This window comes from Topomyia yanbarensis, chromosome 2, assembly GCF_030247195.1.
Source record: "Topomyia yanbarensis strain Yona2022 chromosome 2, ASM3024719v1, whole genome shotgun sequence".
Classification (NCBI taxonomy): Eukaryota; Metazoa; Arthropoda; class Insecta; order Diptera; family Culicidae; genus Topomyia; species Topomyia yanbarensis.
The window spans coordinates 318767165-318785118 of record NC_080671.1 but is presented as its reverse complement, the minus strand read 5'-3'; the positions used below and the strand labels follow the sequence as shown (position 1 = coordinate 318785118).

The 17954-nt window shown below is 36.0% G+C and overlaps 1 protein-coding gene across 1 annotated transcript in view; it reads left to right on the top strand.

Moving 5' to 3' along the window:
* The window catches only part of LOC131680551 (uncharacterized), a 186944-nt gene that overhangs the window by 24271 nt on the left and 144719 nt on the right, over positions 1-17954 (top strand). Inside the window, exons 2-3 of the mRNA XM_058961265.1 lie at positions 10759-11833; positions 17545-17730. Coding sequence (XP_058817248.1) covers positions 10759-11833; positions 17545-17730 — 1261 coding nt within the window. The remainder of the gene's footprint in view (positions 1-10758; positions 11834-17544; positions 17731-17954) is intronic.

Here is a 17954-nt window from a genome sequence, read left to right as displayed (position 1 = left end):
AACAACAGTTGAGCTTCAAACTAGCAAAATGCTCGTTCTAAAACTGAAAACCCGCTTATTCCACCTAACAGTGAGATGAGACATTGCTTACACAATCATTGTTGGAGGTGGGATAAACACAGTTTCAAGTTCTGCATGAATACTACCTCGAGTAAACTGGATAAATTATAGAAAATCAATAAAACAAATGAATTTTAAAATTATTGAAATAATAAATTGATGAAAAGTTACCCAATTCATAAAATGAGTAGAATGATTAATGTGTAAATCAATAGAATAAATAAAACAAATTTGTTTAGCTCATTGAGTTAAAAATTAGGTTGTATAATATAGTTATAAGATGATAAAACACATTAAATTGATTCAAACTAACAAATTGGATGAATTAAATGAATGGAATGATTAAATAGAATCAATAAACTAATAAAACGATGAAACTGAATAAAATGTGTGAACTGGAAAAAGGAATAAAATTAACAAAAATAGTTAAATTGGTAAAATGAAAAGAATGAATAAAATAGATAAAATGAATAAAACGTAAAAAATTGAATTAATAAAATGAAAAATATAAATAAAATAAATAAAATCAATGAAATGAATAAAAATAATAAAATAAAAGAATTAAATGAATGGATTTAATAAAATGAAATAAATAAAGTAGATAAAAATAGATTAAACAGAACAAAATGATAAAATTAACAAAACCAACAAATAGAATTTGTATTTGTATTCGTATTTAAGAATTTGTGTTCAACTGACAATATGTCTTAATGAACTAAACTAAAAATAATTAACCTAACAGCAAACGGTGAAGAAATAGTGATGAATTGGTATCGAAGTCAAAGTGCTCGGCAAACTTAGCAACGAACCATCGCTATAATCGGACTATTGGTAGCATAGCTAGTGTTACGCATTTCGATGTGTAGCAATGTCCGAGGGCGAAGAAATCGGGTACATCGTACTCAGCTAACATAAGCTTTGATATGAAAATGGCCTGCGAAGCGTGTCTACGTTCTTGCAAAGTATGTAGTCCTAAATAGTCTTCAACGGTTCTTATACGGTAGTAGGTTCAGCGGGTCATTCCAAGGCAATTGATGTAAAGCATATCGTATAAATTTTCGCTGGACAGTTTTCGCCCTTTGACTCCACGTAACATGATAACGGCACCAGACAATGTTCGCAAATTCCAACTGCGAGCGCAGCAGTGAGCAATATAGAGCCTTGAAACACAAAGGATCTCGGAATTCACTGGCAATTTTAAACACAAAATCCAGCCATCGATTCGCTTTGTAAATAGTGGCTGATAAGTGATTGGTATAAGTAAGCCTTTCTTCAAGAATAACGCCTTGGTCCTTTACGTGGTCAACGCGTTGCAGCTGAGTTCCAGCAATATTGTAGTTGAAATTGAGCATGTCTTTTGTACGAGGAAAACTGGTGACAAAACATTTCGCAACACTAAGAATCAACATATTTCTTTGACACCAGTTGTAAAATGCATCGAGAAGGCACTGTATCTCAGGGCAATCGGTTTCATTCCGTATGACAAGAAATATTTTCAAGTCATCAGCGAAAAACAGTTTCCTTCCACGCATTCAAATGAAAACCGAATAATAAAAATAGTAACGGAGCTAGTGTACCACCTTGAGGAACTCCGGAATTATTAGAAAAGGATTCAGACACGTTGTCACCAATTTACACGACGACCTCGCGATGTACAGGGTAGGATCGCAGCCAGTCGCAGAATCTCGTGGTATATCCTAGTTTAGCATGCTTTGCTAGCAGAATCTCGTGATTAACTGTGTCGAAAGCGGCCTTAAGATCAATGTAAACTGTGTCCACCCGGAGTTTCTTGGATATTTTTTCTATGGCAAACGATGTGAAGCTAACTAGATTCGTTTCAACCAATCAACCAGGGAAGAATCCATGCTGACAAGTTTGACTTAAATGACAGTGATTCCCCGGTAGTTCTCGATGTTGCTTTTGTCACCTTTCTTGTGTATTGGAAACATGACTGAATACTTCCAATCATCGCGAATATTTTGTTGTCGAAGTGACACATTGAAAAGGTGCGTTAGTGGGATTGCTAAAATATCGGAATATTTTTTCAGAACAGCTGAAGGCATAGGATTTAGTCTTGCAGCATAAGACGATTACGGTTCGAGAGAACCGATTGTTCTGAAATGGTGAATACATCCATATCCACTGCACCAACGGGCACATCACGGGACGACGCGTTGTCGAGCTCGATGGCAGATGGCGCATCAGTCGTGAAGACACTCGAGAAGTAGCGGACAAATAGGGACCACTTTGTCGCCGTCGTAGTCGCTACTTCGCCATTGTAGACCATCCTAGACGGAAGATCCGTTTCCTTTCTCTTCGTATTAACAAAAGTCCAGAAGACTTTCGGATTTCGTCGTAAGTTTTGTTGGATGCGGCTCACATATCCGTTGTACAGCAATTTATTGTAACAGCGGTACTCATTACTGGCTATTGCGAAAAAGCCCTTGAGAATAGAGCATCGTCGATTTGTGTACGCACGTAGAGCTTTGGCGCGGATGCGTTTCAGATTCTGAAGCATTGCGTTCGACCAGGAAGGCTTTCTGGGAGGTTGATAGCAAAAAATAGAATAAAACAAGCAAAGAAATAAAACTAATAAAATAAATTAAAAGAAAAAAGATAAACAGAATAAATGAATTAATAATATTAGAATATTAATTTGGGACAAAGTAACAAGTTGGATGAAATGAATAAAAAGAATGACTGAACAAAATTAGTCAGATTATTAAAATAAAAAAAGACCTGAATAAATGTGCAAACGAAAAAAAATTAAATGTATAAAATGAAACCAGTAAATAAAACAAGCTAAATGAATGATATGAATAAAATGCACGAAATGAATAAAAAGAATGAATCGAATAAAATAGATAAATTGAATTCAAATGAACAAAATTAAAAAAAAAAGAATGCTGATTTGAATGAACGATTAAAATGAAATTATCATATATTTGAAAATAGTCATATATTCAAAATGAATAAATTAAACAAAACGAATAAAATCTAAGAAATGAATAAAATGAAAAAAATAGTAAATTGAATGAAATAAGGAAACGATTTAAATAAAGTAAATGAAGAAAACGAATTGAACGCATTAGATAAGCATTGTTTCAGAAGGTTCTGAAATGTTTGTGGAAATCTCATCATTTGAACAATGGCTAATGATTATACAATGCACTTTCCAGTGTTTCCATTCTTTTTCGTTTTCACCTTTTAGTTTTCTTTTTTCATTGACGGTTATTTGGTGTTTCTGCTTTATTGGTGATCTTAATTAGTTAGGAAACTGGATCGTTGAATATGTTTTGGAATGCTAAGAAGTCTTTTTGGTCACAGACTGCTTAAAAAAGATATTTGCACAAAATATAATTCGCAGATCTAGTATTTTAACGCGTGATTAAAATAGTTAACTGAGATGCTCGGGTGTGCTTTAAGGTACCTTAAACAGAGAGCTACAGAGAGCGAATGCGATTCGTTATAGAGACAGGTATTTATTTCAAAGTACCCAATTGCATTAAAGTAAATAGAAGGAATTGTGGTGTCTAGGCTATGTTGGCGATTATTTTATTGCCGATAGCACAAAAGCCGTGCATTCAGTCGATTACACTGCACTGCAATCTTTCCAATCATCATTATAGTCTGCACGTAAAAGAAATGGTTCAAACTATCAGAATAAATATTGAAATTCATGGAAAAGCAAGTGGCAATTGAAAGTGCCCCTGGACATATATACTGTTTTTGAGTCTTGGACATTCTTGAAAATACAAGCCTTATTTTTTGTAAATAAAAAGAGTTTTAGTCACATTGATTATGAAAAATGGGTCGGGTCAATCATCTGTACAATGCATAAACTTTGATCGTAATTCTCGTTAATTTACTTGTAGAATACAGTACACTTAAATGAAAAGTGTACTAACTTATCCACCGCTTCACTACTAATTGTGACGGCCATTGAAACTCCAATTGAAGCATTATCAGCATAGGCCAAATATGGGCAACTAAAATATTCGCTATAGGTTAGAATAAATATTATACTTACATCCCCCGTTGAGACTTCCGGAGGTCTTTGGGAGACTACTTTGCTGGATCTAGTTTATGGGTTTTTGGGACTTTGATTTGTTATTTTTTATTAAAGAATGTGCGTTTTCAATGGAATATCTGTAGAATGTCTCTTTTCAAAGCTTTCTTCTTCATACATCCATATTACTCAGTTATGTCAAAGTTAGATACCCAAAGATTTTTGCCTTTCTCAAAAGAATGTTTGCAATTTTTAATTGTAGTGCATATAAACACTTTAGTATAGAACTAATTTAAGTTGAAATTATGGTAGATTTGTTCATGCCTCCCCATTGTTCTACGTGTCGAAGGAACAGCTCTTCATCTTCAGGGGAAAGCGGGGCTTGAACATAAATTAGTTATAATTTTCTCATAATGCAAAACTTTTAGAAATTTTCTCAGGACATATCCGAAATCCAAAATAATAGTGTCTAATGGTCACTTTAGGCATTTCATTTAAAAAGTAGATAATTAGATGACATTAGTGTATATACAGACTAGACTGATCAGAAAATAATGAATTTTTGAAAACTCAATCGGCCCACTCCTTAGTCGATTCCTAGTTCCACCAGGAGTACTTGCACCAAATTTGAAACAAATCGGACAAGTCTAGCTACCGGACCTACGCGCCTGATTTTTCGACAATTTACATGGAGAAAACCCATTAACTCACATTTTCGCCGCTAGGTGGCACTGTATGCATCGTATTATCGCTGTAATTGAAAATAAGATAGATAATTTAATTGTCTACAACTTTACCGAGGACTGCTAGTCAATCCGACTTTATTAAAAGAAGTTATTAAACTTTTAGCGCAGTGATGTCCGAGTCAGTTTTGCATGGGGTCTAGCAGTGCATGGTTGTGTATCAGTACTCGATTCCCACGAACTATATATTTTTGTGAGATAATGGTTAGATTGAGTTCAATAGTATGTTCAGAAGATTTGTAGTACATAATACGAGTTATGGTTTGGTTGGAAAATTTTAGTTCCATATGTGACCGCATAGAGGGCTACAACACTTACTTTTTATAGAAGTGAGATAGAATTTCAAGATGTTCGGAAGAATTATTAAAAAATGCTTGCTCTACAACTTTGTAAAAGGCACCTAATCTCTCTATCTTCTATCTAATTCTAAATTAATTACAAAATTGTTTTCCAATCAGACAGCGCAAAAATCTAATGTTTTCATTCAGTACATATTAATTACAGATATGTGCGTTAAAAACACGAATAAAATTCCGGCCAAAAATTTTGAAACGGGGCACCTATATCGAAATGATTGAAGTATTCTATCGCTACAGCCGGCAGAATTACACAAATTAATTGTTGTTATTGGAGCGAAATTCCAAATATTTCTTCAGCTATCGCATCTTGAAAGATTTTTGTTAAATGCATTTTGATTTGAAATAATACTCAGAATCATGTTCTGTGATAAAATTACATATTGACATAGTATGAAATTTGAAACATGTATAAAGTTATCCTTGGAAAACTTTTTATTGATAGGTTCTCCATCATGCAATCACATTCAAAACATTTCTTTTGACAAAGTAAGGGTAAGGTGGGGCAAATCCGACCTAGTAAATGGTTTTGGCTGTAAAATGCTCATTTTATATCGGATCAAGTTGTTTTATATACCAAATTAAAGGTTAGACTTCTGGGCAACTTTCTAAGTATAGCATATTATTATAATCTTGGGAAAATTTTGAGATACAAGCGTTTTACGAAAATGTTCAATTTTACAGTTTTTATAAAAATAGTGGGGTAAACCCGACCGCCTATGTTTTTGGTTGATTTAGTACAGATATTACCCAAATTTTATCGATTTTCATTGAATGTTATGTTATTGAATTGTGATATGAAGAAAATGGAATTCAATGTTTATCTTGGAAACACACTTATTGTCGTTTGAGCATCTCAATGTAGACTAATAAAATGCTGTCATGCCACCATTACGATTATTTTCGATGCTCTACACGACAACATTGATATAAGTTCGCGTAGTGATTCCGACTTTCGATAACAGAGGGAGGTCGGGTTTACCCAACGGTCGGATTTTCCCCACCTTACCCTATAATAAATAAAATATGGGTTTTTTGTAATTTAAAGTTTTACCATGATGTTTTGTTTTTGTGCAAAATGACAATATTTTTTTCAGTGTATATATTTTTCCTGTAAATGTATTCATTCCATGTAACTCGTTCTCAGATAGTTTTTGTTGTCTAGGGCCTTTTAAAAAAATGCTCTTAAGTCAAAATAATCTTATTGACTTTGGAAAATGTTTAGTCTTCCAGGACGGTAAAACGTGTAAAGTTTCATCGATTCTAAGACGGTCGGTCACGATTTTAAAATTTCGGACGAATCTTCGTGGAATTCCTCAAATACAGTCGCCGCTAAGCTAACGTAATTCCTCACATTTAGATTAGAAGACAATGGGCAGAGCTGATGAGAAGGAAGTTGTTTCTGGTAAACGAAAATTTCAATTATAATTCTTATTAGAAATATTTTATTGCTCTGAAAACAACAGTGGTAATTATTTTGGCACGTTCTTAAAACAAATTGGATGTCGTTGGGCGTAAGTCACCCTCACTGGTATCTTCCTGGGCTATTACAGTTGAAAGAGAAGCTTGCTGTTCAGTACTGGCCAATCATGGCACAGATAATAATTGATTTCTGATAATAATTTTTTCCCCTATTTATGTAGGCTGTACGTAGAAGTCTCATGTTTATTTTTCTAATCGATCAGTGTAAACATTGTGTAATTACGTTTAGTATAATGAAAGTTACTTACTTTCAAAAAGTCTACCTTCTGTCTCTTCCGAAATTAGGGGATCTAATATTGAAACGTTAGTTGTAGTCATGACGAAAAACTTCGAAAACATGAAATTTAAACAAAACCGTTTTGTTTCGTGCATGTAAAGAATTCCCAAAAAGTTATTATAACTCATCTATTTAAATATTTTTGATATTTATTTATTTACACCAACAGACCCCTTGGCCACAATGGTGGTTCCTTATACTAGTTACAATTACAGTACATACAATTACAATTTACATTTACATTTCATATAGGACAAAATACAACAATACATCTCAGACAGGACAAAAATATAACACTTATCACAGAACACTAATTATTGTAAACAGCAAGAAAATAAAAATCGTCAGTAGTCAGCAATGTGTTGTTCAAAGTCCAGGTTTCCACGTCATGTTGTTCCGGTAGACAAATTGACGATAGCAGACGTTTCGAGGCCAAGTCGATGCCTGCAGGGCTAGTGGCTTCCACTTTCCATCAAGCCCTATCCTGAACGACGCATAGTCAACTTGGCTTCTCAACTTGGTGCGAAGAATTTCTATATTATCATTTATATTTGTATGGTAGATGCGAAGAATTTCATGATATTCGAAAATATTTTAAATTTCTACTAATTTCAGCAGGTTAATTTACAAATACTGTGTTACCTCACTTGCTATTCAAGTAGGAAGCTGATATTAAATCACTATTCTTATAACATTATAACAACAAACGTTGTAGTCATTGAAATCTGCGCACTTAAAAATAATTTGTCGAGCCAATGAATGCTGTTTTGTGAAAAATTGGTTGGTGTTAAATCAGACCGGACTATGTGACATTGTGTTGAATTCGAGGAAAACGAGCTTAAAGTTTGAATCGCAGCATTACGTTGTAATTCGAATTTATTTTTTTGCCATAATTTTTGCTTAAATAAGCATATTTCAAATCTGGTAAGAGTCGAATGTAGCTGAAGTAATTCTTTATCGAATACTATCTTCATTTCACTTTTTAAGATTTTGCGACTTAGTCCGATCTGACTTAACACCGACCTATTGCCTCAAAATATATTTAATACTAAAATACATAAATACATACGCATAACCAATTGAATTTATAGAACACAAATTCATCAATTATCAAAAAAGTGCTAGATAGAGTAATGAACTATCTATGTTTTTATAGTAATAAATATTTTTTTATATTTCCAAAATAAAAAAAAGCATTCTATGCCCTTAGAAAGAACAGAACATATCTCATATAAAAGAGGAGCAAGTTTCGTTTAGTGAGTGTTTAGCGATATTGATTCGATATTTATTTATTTCGTTTTTTTTTGTACCAGACATAAAAGAACCCCGAGCAAAATTAAAATTTAAAATAAATTTGAAATATGGTTTTATTTTGCGAATTTCAAAACGTTTCATTTTCAACGCGAAATCCGCCAAATTTAAGTCGGTGGTGTCTTCAGAAAATTGTATGATACTGTAAGTCTACTATAGTGCGAAATATGCTTAGAACTATTCTAGTCTAGTCTAGTCTAGTCTACACACACACAGCCAATACATGTAGGGATCCTGAAAAATGGCAGACGTTCGCGATATTTGTTTAGAATTATTAATTAAAAACTACCTTTAAACTAAACTTCAAAAAGCTAAAAAAAACTTCTAGATTCCCCTATAGAACATTTTAAAGCCAGTGCTCAGATGAAAAAGGAACATTTCTAGACCAACATGAGAAAAGGGCGGAAGTCCAAATCCAAATGAGAGACTCTCTTTGTTTACTCTCTCTTCCGTCAATAACTCGGCCGCTTCTACGGTGGCTGCTTAACTCTTAGCGTAATATGCTAGACAATATCAGAGTCTTTCAAAATTTATTGAAACAATGTTAGAAAGTTTTATGTTGACGCCATAATGATCGAAAGAGAAAGTAAACACAGAGAGACTCTCATTTGGACTTCCGCCCATTTCACATGTTGGTCTAGATTTGAACTTTCGCTTGGTGAGTACTTCAGTGATACTGATTTTTTGTGTAAATATAGTTCTACTAGAGAGACTGTCTATAAACTACTAATTACGGTTGCAAAATTGAATGGTAGTTTCGAAAAAAACAAGAATGGCACCTTACTTTTTACACCAGCAAACTGTGATGATATGGGTTTAACATTTAGATTTGATCTCTTCAGTATGTGGCAACCGTCTTGACCACCCCGTGGCCGTTAGGTCCAAAAAAGGAAACATGTGCTCATAAGAAACGACTGGTAATCGATGACGTCCCATTAGAACAAATGTTTCAATTATGATGAGACCCTAGCTAAACATTAAAGAAATAGTGGTGGCTCTGAACTTGTCGTTAATTCATTAATAAATAAGTCTATACAACAATGTTTCAGCTGCTAATCTCTTACGTGTTTCAATCTACCATTCTCATAAACCTTTTTCGTTCCGGTTGCATTTTTTTGCAGCTGATCTTCTTTTTCCGGTTCCATAAAACCACACACTAAAAATTACAAAATTATAGTTCTTTATTTGATCTCCTTCCACTATCTGCCTCCAAGCATCTCGAACATCATTATTGCGTTGTATAGAAAATGTGTAAAAACGAATCGAAAACAGAGAAGTACATTAACTCTCTTTCTCCTCCGCCGTACACATAGGGACTGGCTTGTGCAATCCGTAGGTGGTGGCAGATAGGCTGGGTGGTCGCGAGGGAGTTACTAATGTGAAATAGAATCTTTCCTCACCATTGTACGGAAGATTATTATAAAATGAAATTCCACATACAACGAGAAGTGGAAAAAGTAAAAGAAGCCAAGAACGGGTTCATTTCACTATTCGACGTGCGCTGCCTTTCTTCTGCTACCGGGAGACCATTAATTGGAATGAGATAGCACGACAATAATGAACTTACACATTGACTGGCCTCTCCATCGAGTTTCATGGTGTCTACGCGCTCGAACATGCAATACATTGGCAACATAAAAGGCCGAGTGAGTGTTGGTGCTTATATGCCCCACCTTTTTATCCTTTTTTAATCGATGGGCGGAGCATTATGCACATTGCGTTTTCACGTTTCTCCTACGGTTGACTCCACTCACACCGACACATCGTTGAGCACTTGTTCTCTTCTATGCACGATAGATAGCACACACACCACTTCGGATGCCTCGATGTTGGGTGGAAAAGCCATCTTTCCGGTGGCTGTGAGATACAGTAAGCATTGAGCATAGCATAAGCACGCGACTCTTTTGGCGTTTGGCTCATGGTCCCTCGGCTCGTCGGAACTGAGATAGCGGCGAGAGAAGAAAGCATAATTGACAACGATTATTGTGTGTTGTCGCGATTAAATGCGTGTTGATACGGAGTTTCACCAGCAGCCAACAGAGCAAGTGTATGAGTGAGAGGGAGTTACAGCCAATGTGAGCATAGTTTAGCGGAGTATTGAACAGCATGACAAAAGCGCAACAATAGTACCAAAAGTCGAGTCATTTGAAATCGATTCCCGGTGCGTTGTTGAATCGGATTCAATTTCTTTCGAATTCATTCGTTTGCGTTGGGCCTAGTGATTCGGACGCGCGTTTTCGGTTGGATAATAATAATAGTGAATAAACACGCAGGTCGAATTGATTGGGGATTAGTGAAGCGTAAGTGATTGGTGCTTGTCGTTCGAAATCATTTGAAGTGTTCCAGTAGGTTGGACAGGAACCTGAAATTGTGAATAATTGAATAATAGGTGTTTACAATACAATACAGAAGCCGAAAATACAATAACCAATCAAACAGGAATATTGAAGTGTTTGGTGAAACAAGTGATCAATCGGCGAAGTGTCTGGGCAACTTGAAAGCGGTTCATTATAATTTTAATCTGTCAATCTGGGTAGTCATTATTTGACGGAACTGGGCGGCGAAAGCCCAAAAACGGGACCACTAACAGTGCCAACGGGTTACGGCGGTGGCACTTCTCAGCAGTCATTGGCTGGATTCTCTCGTCCTGATTGTGCCACAAATTCCTTTAACCTGGCGGCGTTTAGATCACCCGGTTTGTTAGGAACGCATGGATTTAATTTTGGTAACAACTTCGGCTTTCGCGACCCATCCGCGTACGATCCAACAAATGTGCATCCGGCACCAATCCAGCAGCATTTACCTCAGCCAAATGGAAATAATCTGCTAAATCTAGCACATGGATTCCGTGGTAGCAATGATACGAGCCCTGTGAATTTGTACCTTGGAAACTCCAGTCCGTCCAGGGATACAAATTTGGAGTCATACTGTTACCAAAAGAAAGGATACCCTGACAACCACGAAAATTTAAATTTTATCGAGCACAACAAAGACGACGAGGTTGATATACTTAGCCGCGAGAACAGTCCAAACGGCAGGATAAATTACAATTCGGATAGTTCAGATATTCGGGAAAAACGTCAGGATACCTCCAGTCCCGTGGACAGTTCGCGATCGTATTCTAGTCAAACAAAAGACGATCTCGCCGGTTACCATAGTCCCCACAACGAAAGTGTGGGATCACGAAGTCCGGAGAACCTGTCGCACGTCGGTGTCAACAATCCTGCCCTAACACCCGTCAGTGGGAGTTATACACCGAACAATCTCAACTGTTCCACAATTGGCAACAACAATAACCTAATCAACAACAACCACCTGAAGGGCAAGTCGCACACAATTTCCGACATGTTGGATCACAAACTGCAGCTGAGTTTCCTGGGACCGCCCCTAGCAGCGCTTCATTCAATGACGGAGATGAAGGCGCAGGGTGGCAGTCCAATGCAGACAACGCCACCACAAACCCACCCTCATCAAACGGGTATCGTTGGAGGCGGATGCGGCGGCGGTGGCGGTGGAGCTCCAAATCCACACGGGATCGATACAATACTGTCCCGGCCACCGCCGGTAACCAGTGCCCAGTTGAATGCCTTAGGAGGTTAGTATTGTGTTGTGGATTAATCTTATAATTGTGGCAGTTTGTTTGATTTTACAGACACGAATTGACTAAAGCATTGAATTGTGTCTAAAATTGTGGTTCAATCAAAAACGTGTAGGTAATTCAGTGCACGCTTTTGTGGTTCTTTATTTTCTTTCTAATAATATGTGCAACATCTGTTCTAACCCTGCAAAATATATTGGTACAAAAGTCGACACCCGAGAATGAATAAATCGTATTTTATTAGGACGTTCTTCGGAATATCAAAGAAAACGTTTCTGAGCTTGTCCTGAAGCCCTGATAATTTAAAATCGGGACGTTTTTAATCGAAAGCATCTCAGAATCTGTTTGATTTAGAAAGAAATGTTATTAGAAGCTTGTAGTTTCAATATGGAATATGGCTTTCCCGATTTGTATTCCCTTGAATGAAAATTCGAAATTTGGGATTAATACGTTCCGCAATAATGTCATCTACGTTATTATCGCAGTTCCGGCATACTTTTTGTAGTCGCACTAGCCATATCTGCCCAAAATTTTACTGCTTTCGGTGGGACTTAATGAACAGCAATATACCGTTTTTCAGGCATTCGTTGATGTATAACTGTTCGTTCCTATTGTGGATTGTGATGAAAACTGTTCCGGTCATAGCCGCCGATTTCTTGCCAGGTCATCAACTTACCGCCAAACTAGTCCTCCATAATTAATTTATATTTCTTGTAAACATTTCCGCAGTCCGATTAATAGATATATGTAAAAAATCTAAATATTTGAAAATTTAAATATTAAAGATAATCCGTAATAATCGAAAAACATGGTCAAAAAATCTATAGTAATAATGACAAATGAGGTTCTACCGAATTGAGGCGTTGGTTCCACAATAAAGTAGTAAATTGAAGAACCAGCTGTTTAGCAAAAATCATGACTTTCCTGTCAATATCTATCGATAAATATTCATCTTGGATGTCCATAAGAAATGCATATTGCTGTTCAATACGGCAAGCATATCGAATTACCAATATATACATTTCTAATGGAGAAATTGTCAAACTCTTTCTATTTGACTTTGAATTCAGTAATTTAACGTTTTTTACACTAAACTTTGTTTATGCATGTCCAACTATGACAAAATTGGTTGAAACCCAAAAAATAGTTGAAAAATGGCCTCTTTTGGGAGTTTTTAACCATTGTGCTGATTATTACAAACTAAATTAGCATGAAAAAGGTTTAAATATTACTCAGTGCAATAAATATACATTAATTCATTTTTCAATGTATTTTATCGAACTAAAATATATTTTGTTCACTTAAGCTGTGTAAATTGTTATATTTTCAAGTGTATTTATTGTGCGAGTGGCTCCGATTGAAATTTTAATGAAAGAATACGCCACTTTCTCTTATATTTTAAAAATTCGGTTAAAGTCATTAAAAATCAAATTGTTCGGTAAATGTAATATTTTCATTTACTTTATTTATATGAATATGATTTTGCCACTATGTCAAGACCTTTTATATTAGCGTACAGTATTATAGAAACAGATTGAGTATTGAACAAGTAATTGCGGGAAAGGAAAAAAATATCCATTCTACTAGTTGAATTCGAGCCTAGCACCCTTACCAACCTGGGCGATACCGCTAAACAAATTTGCAACAAAATAGTATTGCATTTCTCTGCCCAATGTTTTCGAGCCATTTCTTATCCGCCTTCCGTGTTTCCGTATTATACTGGCTTCTATTATTATTTTCTCTTTTTTAATATATTCACATAAAGCAGAAGCACTTGCCTTGAATGTTCGATCACTCCTGCAAAAAATGCTGAGCTATATAATTTGATAAAATGAAAAAGATTGTATCAAACCATAGTACTTTGAATTTTTTGCATTAATGTAAGAATTTTACCAGGAGCAGGTTCTACATAACATGACATGATTATTGGCAGTTATTACAAGGGATTCTCACATTATTGTAAGTGATCCTTACCGGCTCCGTTTCGTGGTATATTGTCTATTCTATTCGTTATTTTCATTATACATACCGTAAATCGGGGTGACATTGATCACTTTTCGAAGTAATCATTAAATATTTTTAGACGCAACAATTTTTTTTTCAAGTTTAATATTTTTAAACCATGTACTGATGTATGGAGAATAAGATTGGATGGTTTTACCTAAAATTGTCCGCTTACAGCTATTTACCCAAAAATGATTTCAAGTTGATGTCCGTTTTCGTATTCCGGGGTGACTTTGATAACCTGCACGATCACCCACATTAAGTTATTGATGTCAATGTTTTTCATTCAAATGTTTGTTTAAACTAATTCTGGGAAGATACTCATTGTTAAATAGATGTTAATTGGTATTATATAAAGTATTTCAATGTACTGTTAAATTCGTGTAACAAAAATTCGTATAATTTGTGTCCAACTGTTAACTGTCCAACTGTCCAAACTGTTAAAATTGTTTTATTTCAGTGCTTTATCAATGTACAAAAAGTTCCATCCATTTTACCACGTTGGAATATTGAACAATAAAGAAATGTTGCGTAAATTCGCTTAAAATGATTTGAAATAATTGCCAACTGGTTTCACAAAAAATGTATTTAAAATAAACTCTGAAAACTATATTTGGTAAATCCCAATCTAAAGGAAAATAAAAACTCGCTTTTTTTTTTACTCTTGCTCAACTCTGAGATTTATTTGTTTTATAAAAATAGACACTTTACGAAGCTTCGTAAAAAATAAGGTAAAGTCAAACTTTGGTTTTTTATAGTTTTTGAACCCAAAAACCGAACAATATACTCAAAAAGTACAACAAATCAGTATTTTATAAGTTTAGAGTAAAAATCATTTCAAATTAAAATGATTCGGTAGACTATTCTGGTTTAATAAGCGATCTACGAAAAAAGTTTCGAGTGATCAAAGTCACCCCGATGATCAAAGTCACCCGGTTTACGGTAATCATTATATTCGCTATATAATTGTAAATGGGGACTATTGGCACGTTTTCTTATTGTGAAGTAATTTATTTGCTAAAATATAATAGAATTTGAGAGCAATGGCATTTTAGAGGTTATATTCAATTAAACATGATAACATTCTGTATTTTTTGAGATTGTTTTAAGTATGTAGTTGAAATCTTATAAATCTCATTTCATATTTATACAAGGAAAAATGGAGACAATTGAGTTCCTGCCGTTTTTCGTAAGGAAAAATGTATAAAGCGTTTGCGGTGAGCGCCACACCCAATACATCGATAGAGGCGGGCATAGCGTAGTTGGCAAATCGATTGTACGCAGCTCATCTAGGTTCGATTCTCAACCCCATAGAGTTTTTTTCAAAACCAGATTTTTCTAACCCGACAAAAGAAGCGAATGAACCAAAGGTTCAAACCTCTAAAATCTAATAAAAATAATAATAAAACCTGTTTTAATCTATCTAGTAGTGAAATTGTGTCTTTCTCATATCTGTGCCATCTCATATGGATGAGTGAGGAGGATGAAAAACCCACGAACGAACCAGTCATCAGTTTAATTTGGCATGTCCTTTGATAAAGTGGTGGTATAAAGATGATGGGGCTAAGAGGGAGAGGGGTGGTATAAGGTCTGAGGGAAGATGTAATGAGGGGTGATCTATCGGAAGTTTAAAGGGAATAACACATTTCATGAATTTGAAAGTTATTTGGCATCCAAAATAAAAATTCGATTTCTAAATTTTCCTTTAGCAGAACCCCCAGTTCAGTTCAGTTCCTGCTTTTATGGAATCAAGAACTTTCGTAGGTGGCCAATGTGGTCAAAGCGACTTTAGTTAGACATTATTAATCTAGACTGGCAAATCCAAATAGTTTTGCACCCATTTTGATAAGTTTTGTATCATTTTGATATCACGGTGGTACCAGATTATATTTTCTGTGTGGTCGCACTCTTAAACCCGTAACTCCGGGACCGGAAGCCGAACCTACTAAAAATTCAATAGCAGCTTATAGGAGCGTTATACAGTTTATTTGAAACTAACCAATTTGGATCAGCCTTCTCTGAGAAAAGTGAGTGAGATCAAAAAATACAAACACACATACATACTCACACTTACATACATACAGATATTTGCTCATCTCGACGAACTGGGTTGGGTTGACGATTTTCAGAGTCATTGCATGACCTTTCTATATGAGAAAGGCAAAAAAGTTCAAATTGCCATTATTTAGAAATGAAGTAAGCTACCCTCGGTAACCGGCTGCCCAGAATTAAAATACATTAGAACTTAAGGAAGATTTACTATTCTTCTTTGAGTAGTCTTGTAATCGAAGGATTACTAAGCATGACGTAATATTCATCTTTGGAAACGCAAATGCACAGGTCGGAGGGGAAGAATTCTTTTGGCTAGTTGTTGGACAAATCTCCAACGGCTACGGTCTAAAATTGATGAATTATATCGCAACCAATGTTATGACCGCTTCGCCTTATAGAAGGAGGAGAGGAGTTATCTAAGTGGTCAGACACTTTATACTTGATTTTTGCTGCGGGTAGGTTCAAACCAGTATTTCTGTATGGTGTGAACATATTTCCGTCCTTGGTCGGGACAGTCAATGTTGTTCGACAACGTATCGGAAATGAACATTGTTTGCAAAAAGTGCGGTGCGATTCCAGCGTTGGCAAATCTAGCAACATAGACTTATCCAGCTGCGTTGGTATTGTGCCGTTTTGACGTTTGAATTGAATGGAAAACAAATCGTTTGCACGGCGAATTGGGAGGAAAGCAAACCGCTTCTTGGCATAAGGGGAGGGCGGTAGTATAAAAATGCGAGATATCATTATGCGGCGAAAGGATAGGTTCGTCCCACTGTAGTTTCTTCAGTTCTTCAGCGTGCTCCAAATGGTTCCTGCGAATGGCCAATTATGGCGTCCATAGTGTACTCCAAGATGCTCCGAACCAGTGCGCAATATATACATATCAGTGTGTAGACATCCACATAAGAAAGATAGTGACGACTACCATATCGTTCATCGGTCAACAGTACTGGCTATCATTTTGTTGAGGTTATTATTTGGTTCAGTTTGGTATTAATATCGATTTTTTTGGCTTGTTATCAAATAACCTGCTAAGAAACAAAACCTGTAACTAAATTAGGCATGGAATTTTCGTTTCGATTTCATCTCATCACAATCCGACACTTAGTGCTAAGACCAAACTAGCGCAGGATCGACCCTAACTCCTAAGACGGAAAGCAAACATCTATAGTTAAGCGTGATGTACTGCATGTAAAGATGTTCTGTTTAAGCTGATGAGAGCCAGTGAAATCGAGGCTTGATTTGGCTTAGCACGTTAGTGCATTATATGCTATATTTGCTAAGCCAAACCAAGCTTCGATTTTACTGGTTCTCTTCAGCTTGGGGTTAGAAAAGTCTCTAAACCTATGTGCCGGTTTGCGAATTGAACCCAGGCGAGCTGCGTACAAGGCAATCGATTCACCAACTACGCTATGGTCGTCTGAATCTAACGACATAGAACTTTACATTTTCCATAAAATATCGATAAAATCTTGGTGATGAATCAAACACCTAACATCAAAATCGATATGAAGAGTCATAACAAAATCTTATACGATAAATACGACATCAAGCAGCAACCATGCGGATATGAGCACGAATAAATCCTATTCATTTCAGGAAATTGTTTTGTAAATAAATCATCCATAAATGATCCACTTTCCATTCGATAGGTGGAATGCCTCGCTTCACGGCAGCCGTCGCTGCCGCAGCCAACATGGCCCAGTATCTCTCCCAAAGCCACGGAGCGCCACTGAAAGCGCACTCGGGACCACTGGTGGACCGGACACATCTCTACTGGCCCGGGCTACAGGGGCTGGTCACGAATCCAATTGCCTGGCGAGAACGGCTCGGTTCAAGTAAGTACACTTTGTTGCTGTGCACTGCGGGTTGGGGAAATTCGTACAACGGTATAAAGGCTTAGAGGGAATTAATTACATAGAGAGGGTGTCATGCATTGGAGAAATTGATTCATGGCCAGTAATTGGGGCGCGACTTTGTTTGTTACGTGTCATTTCGGGAATGGTTTTTAGGTACATAGATGGCTGTGATTACGATAGATGGCGTCGGGTGAATGTATTTG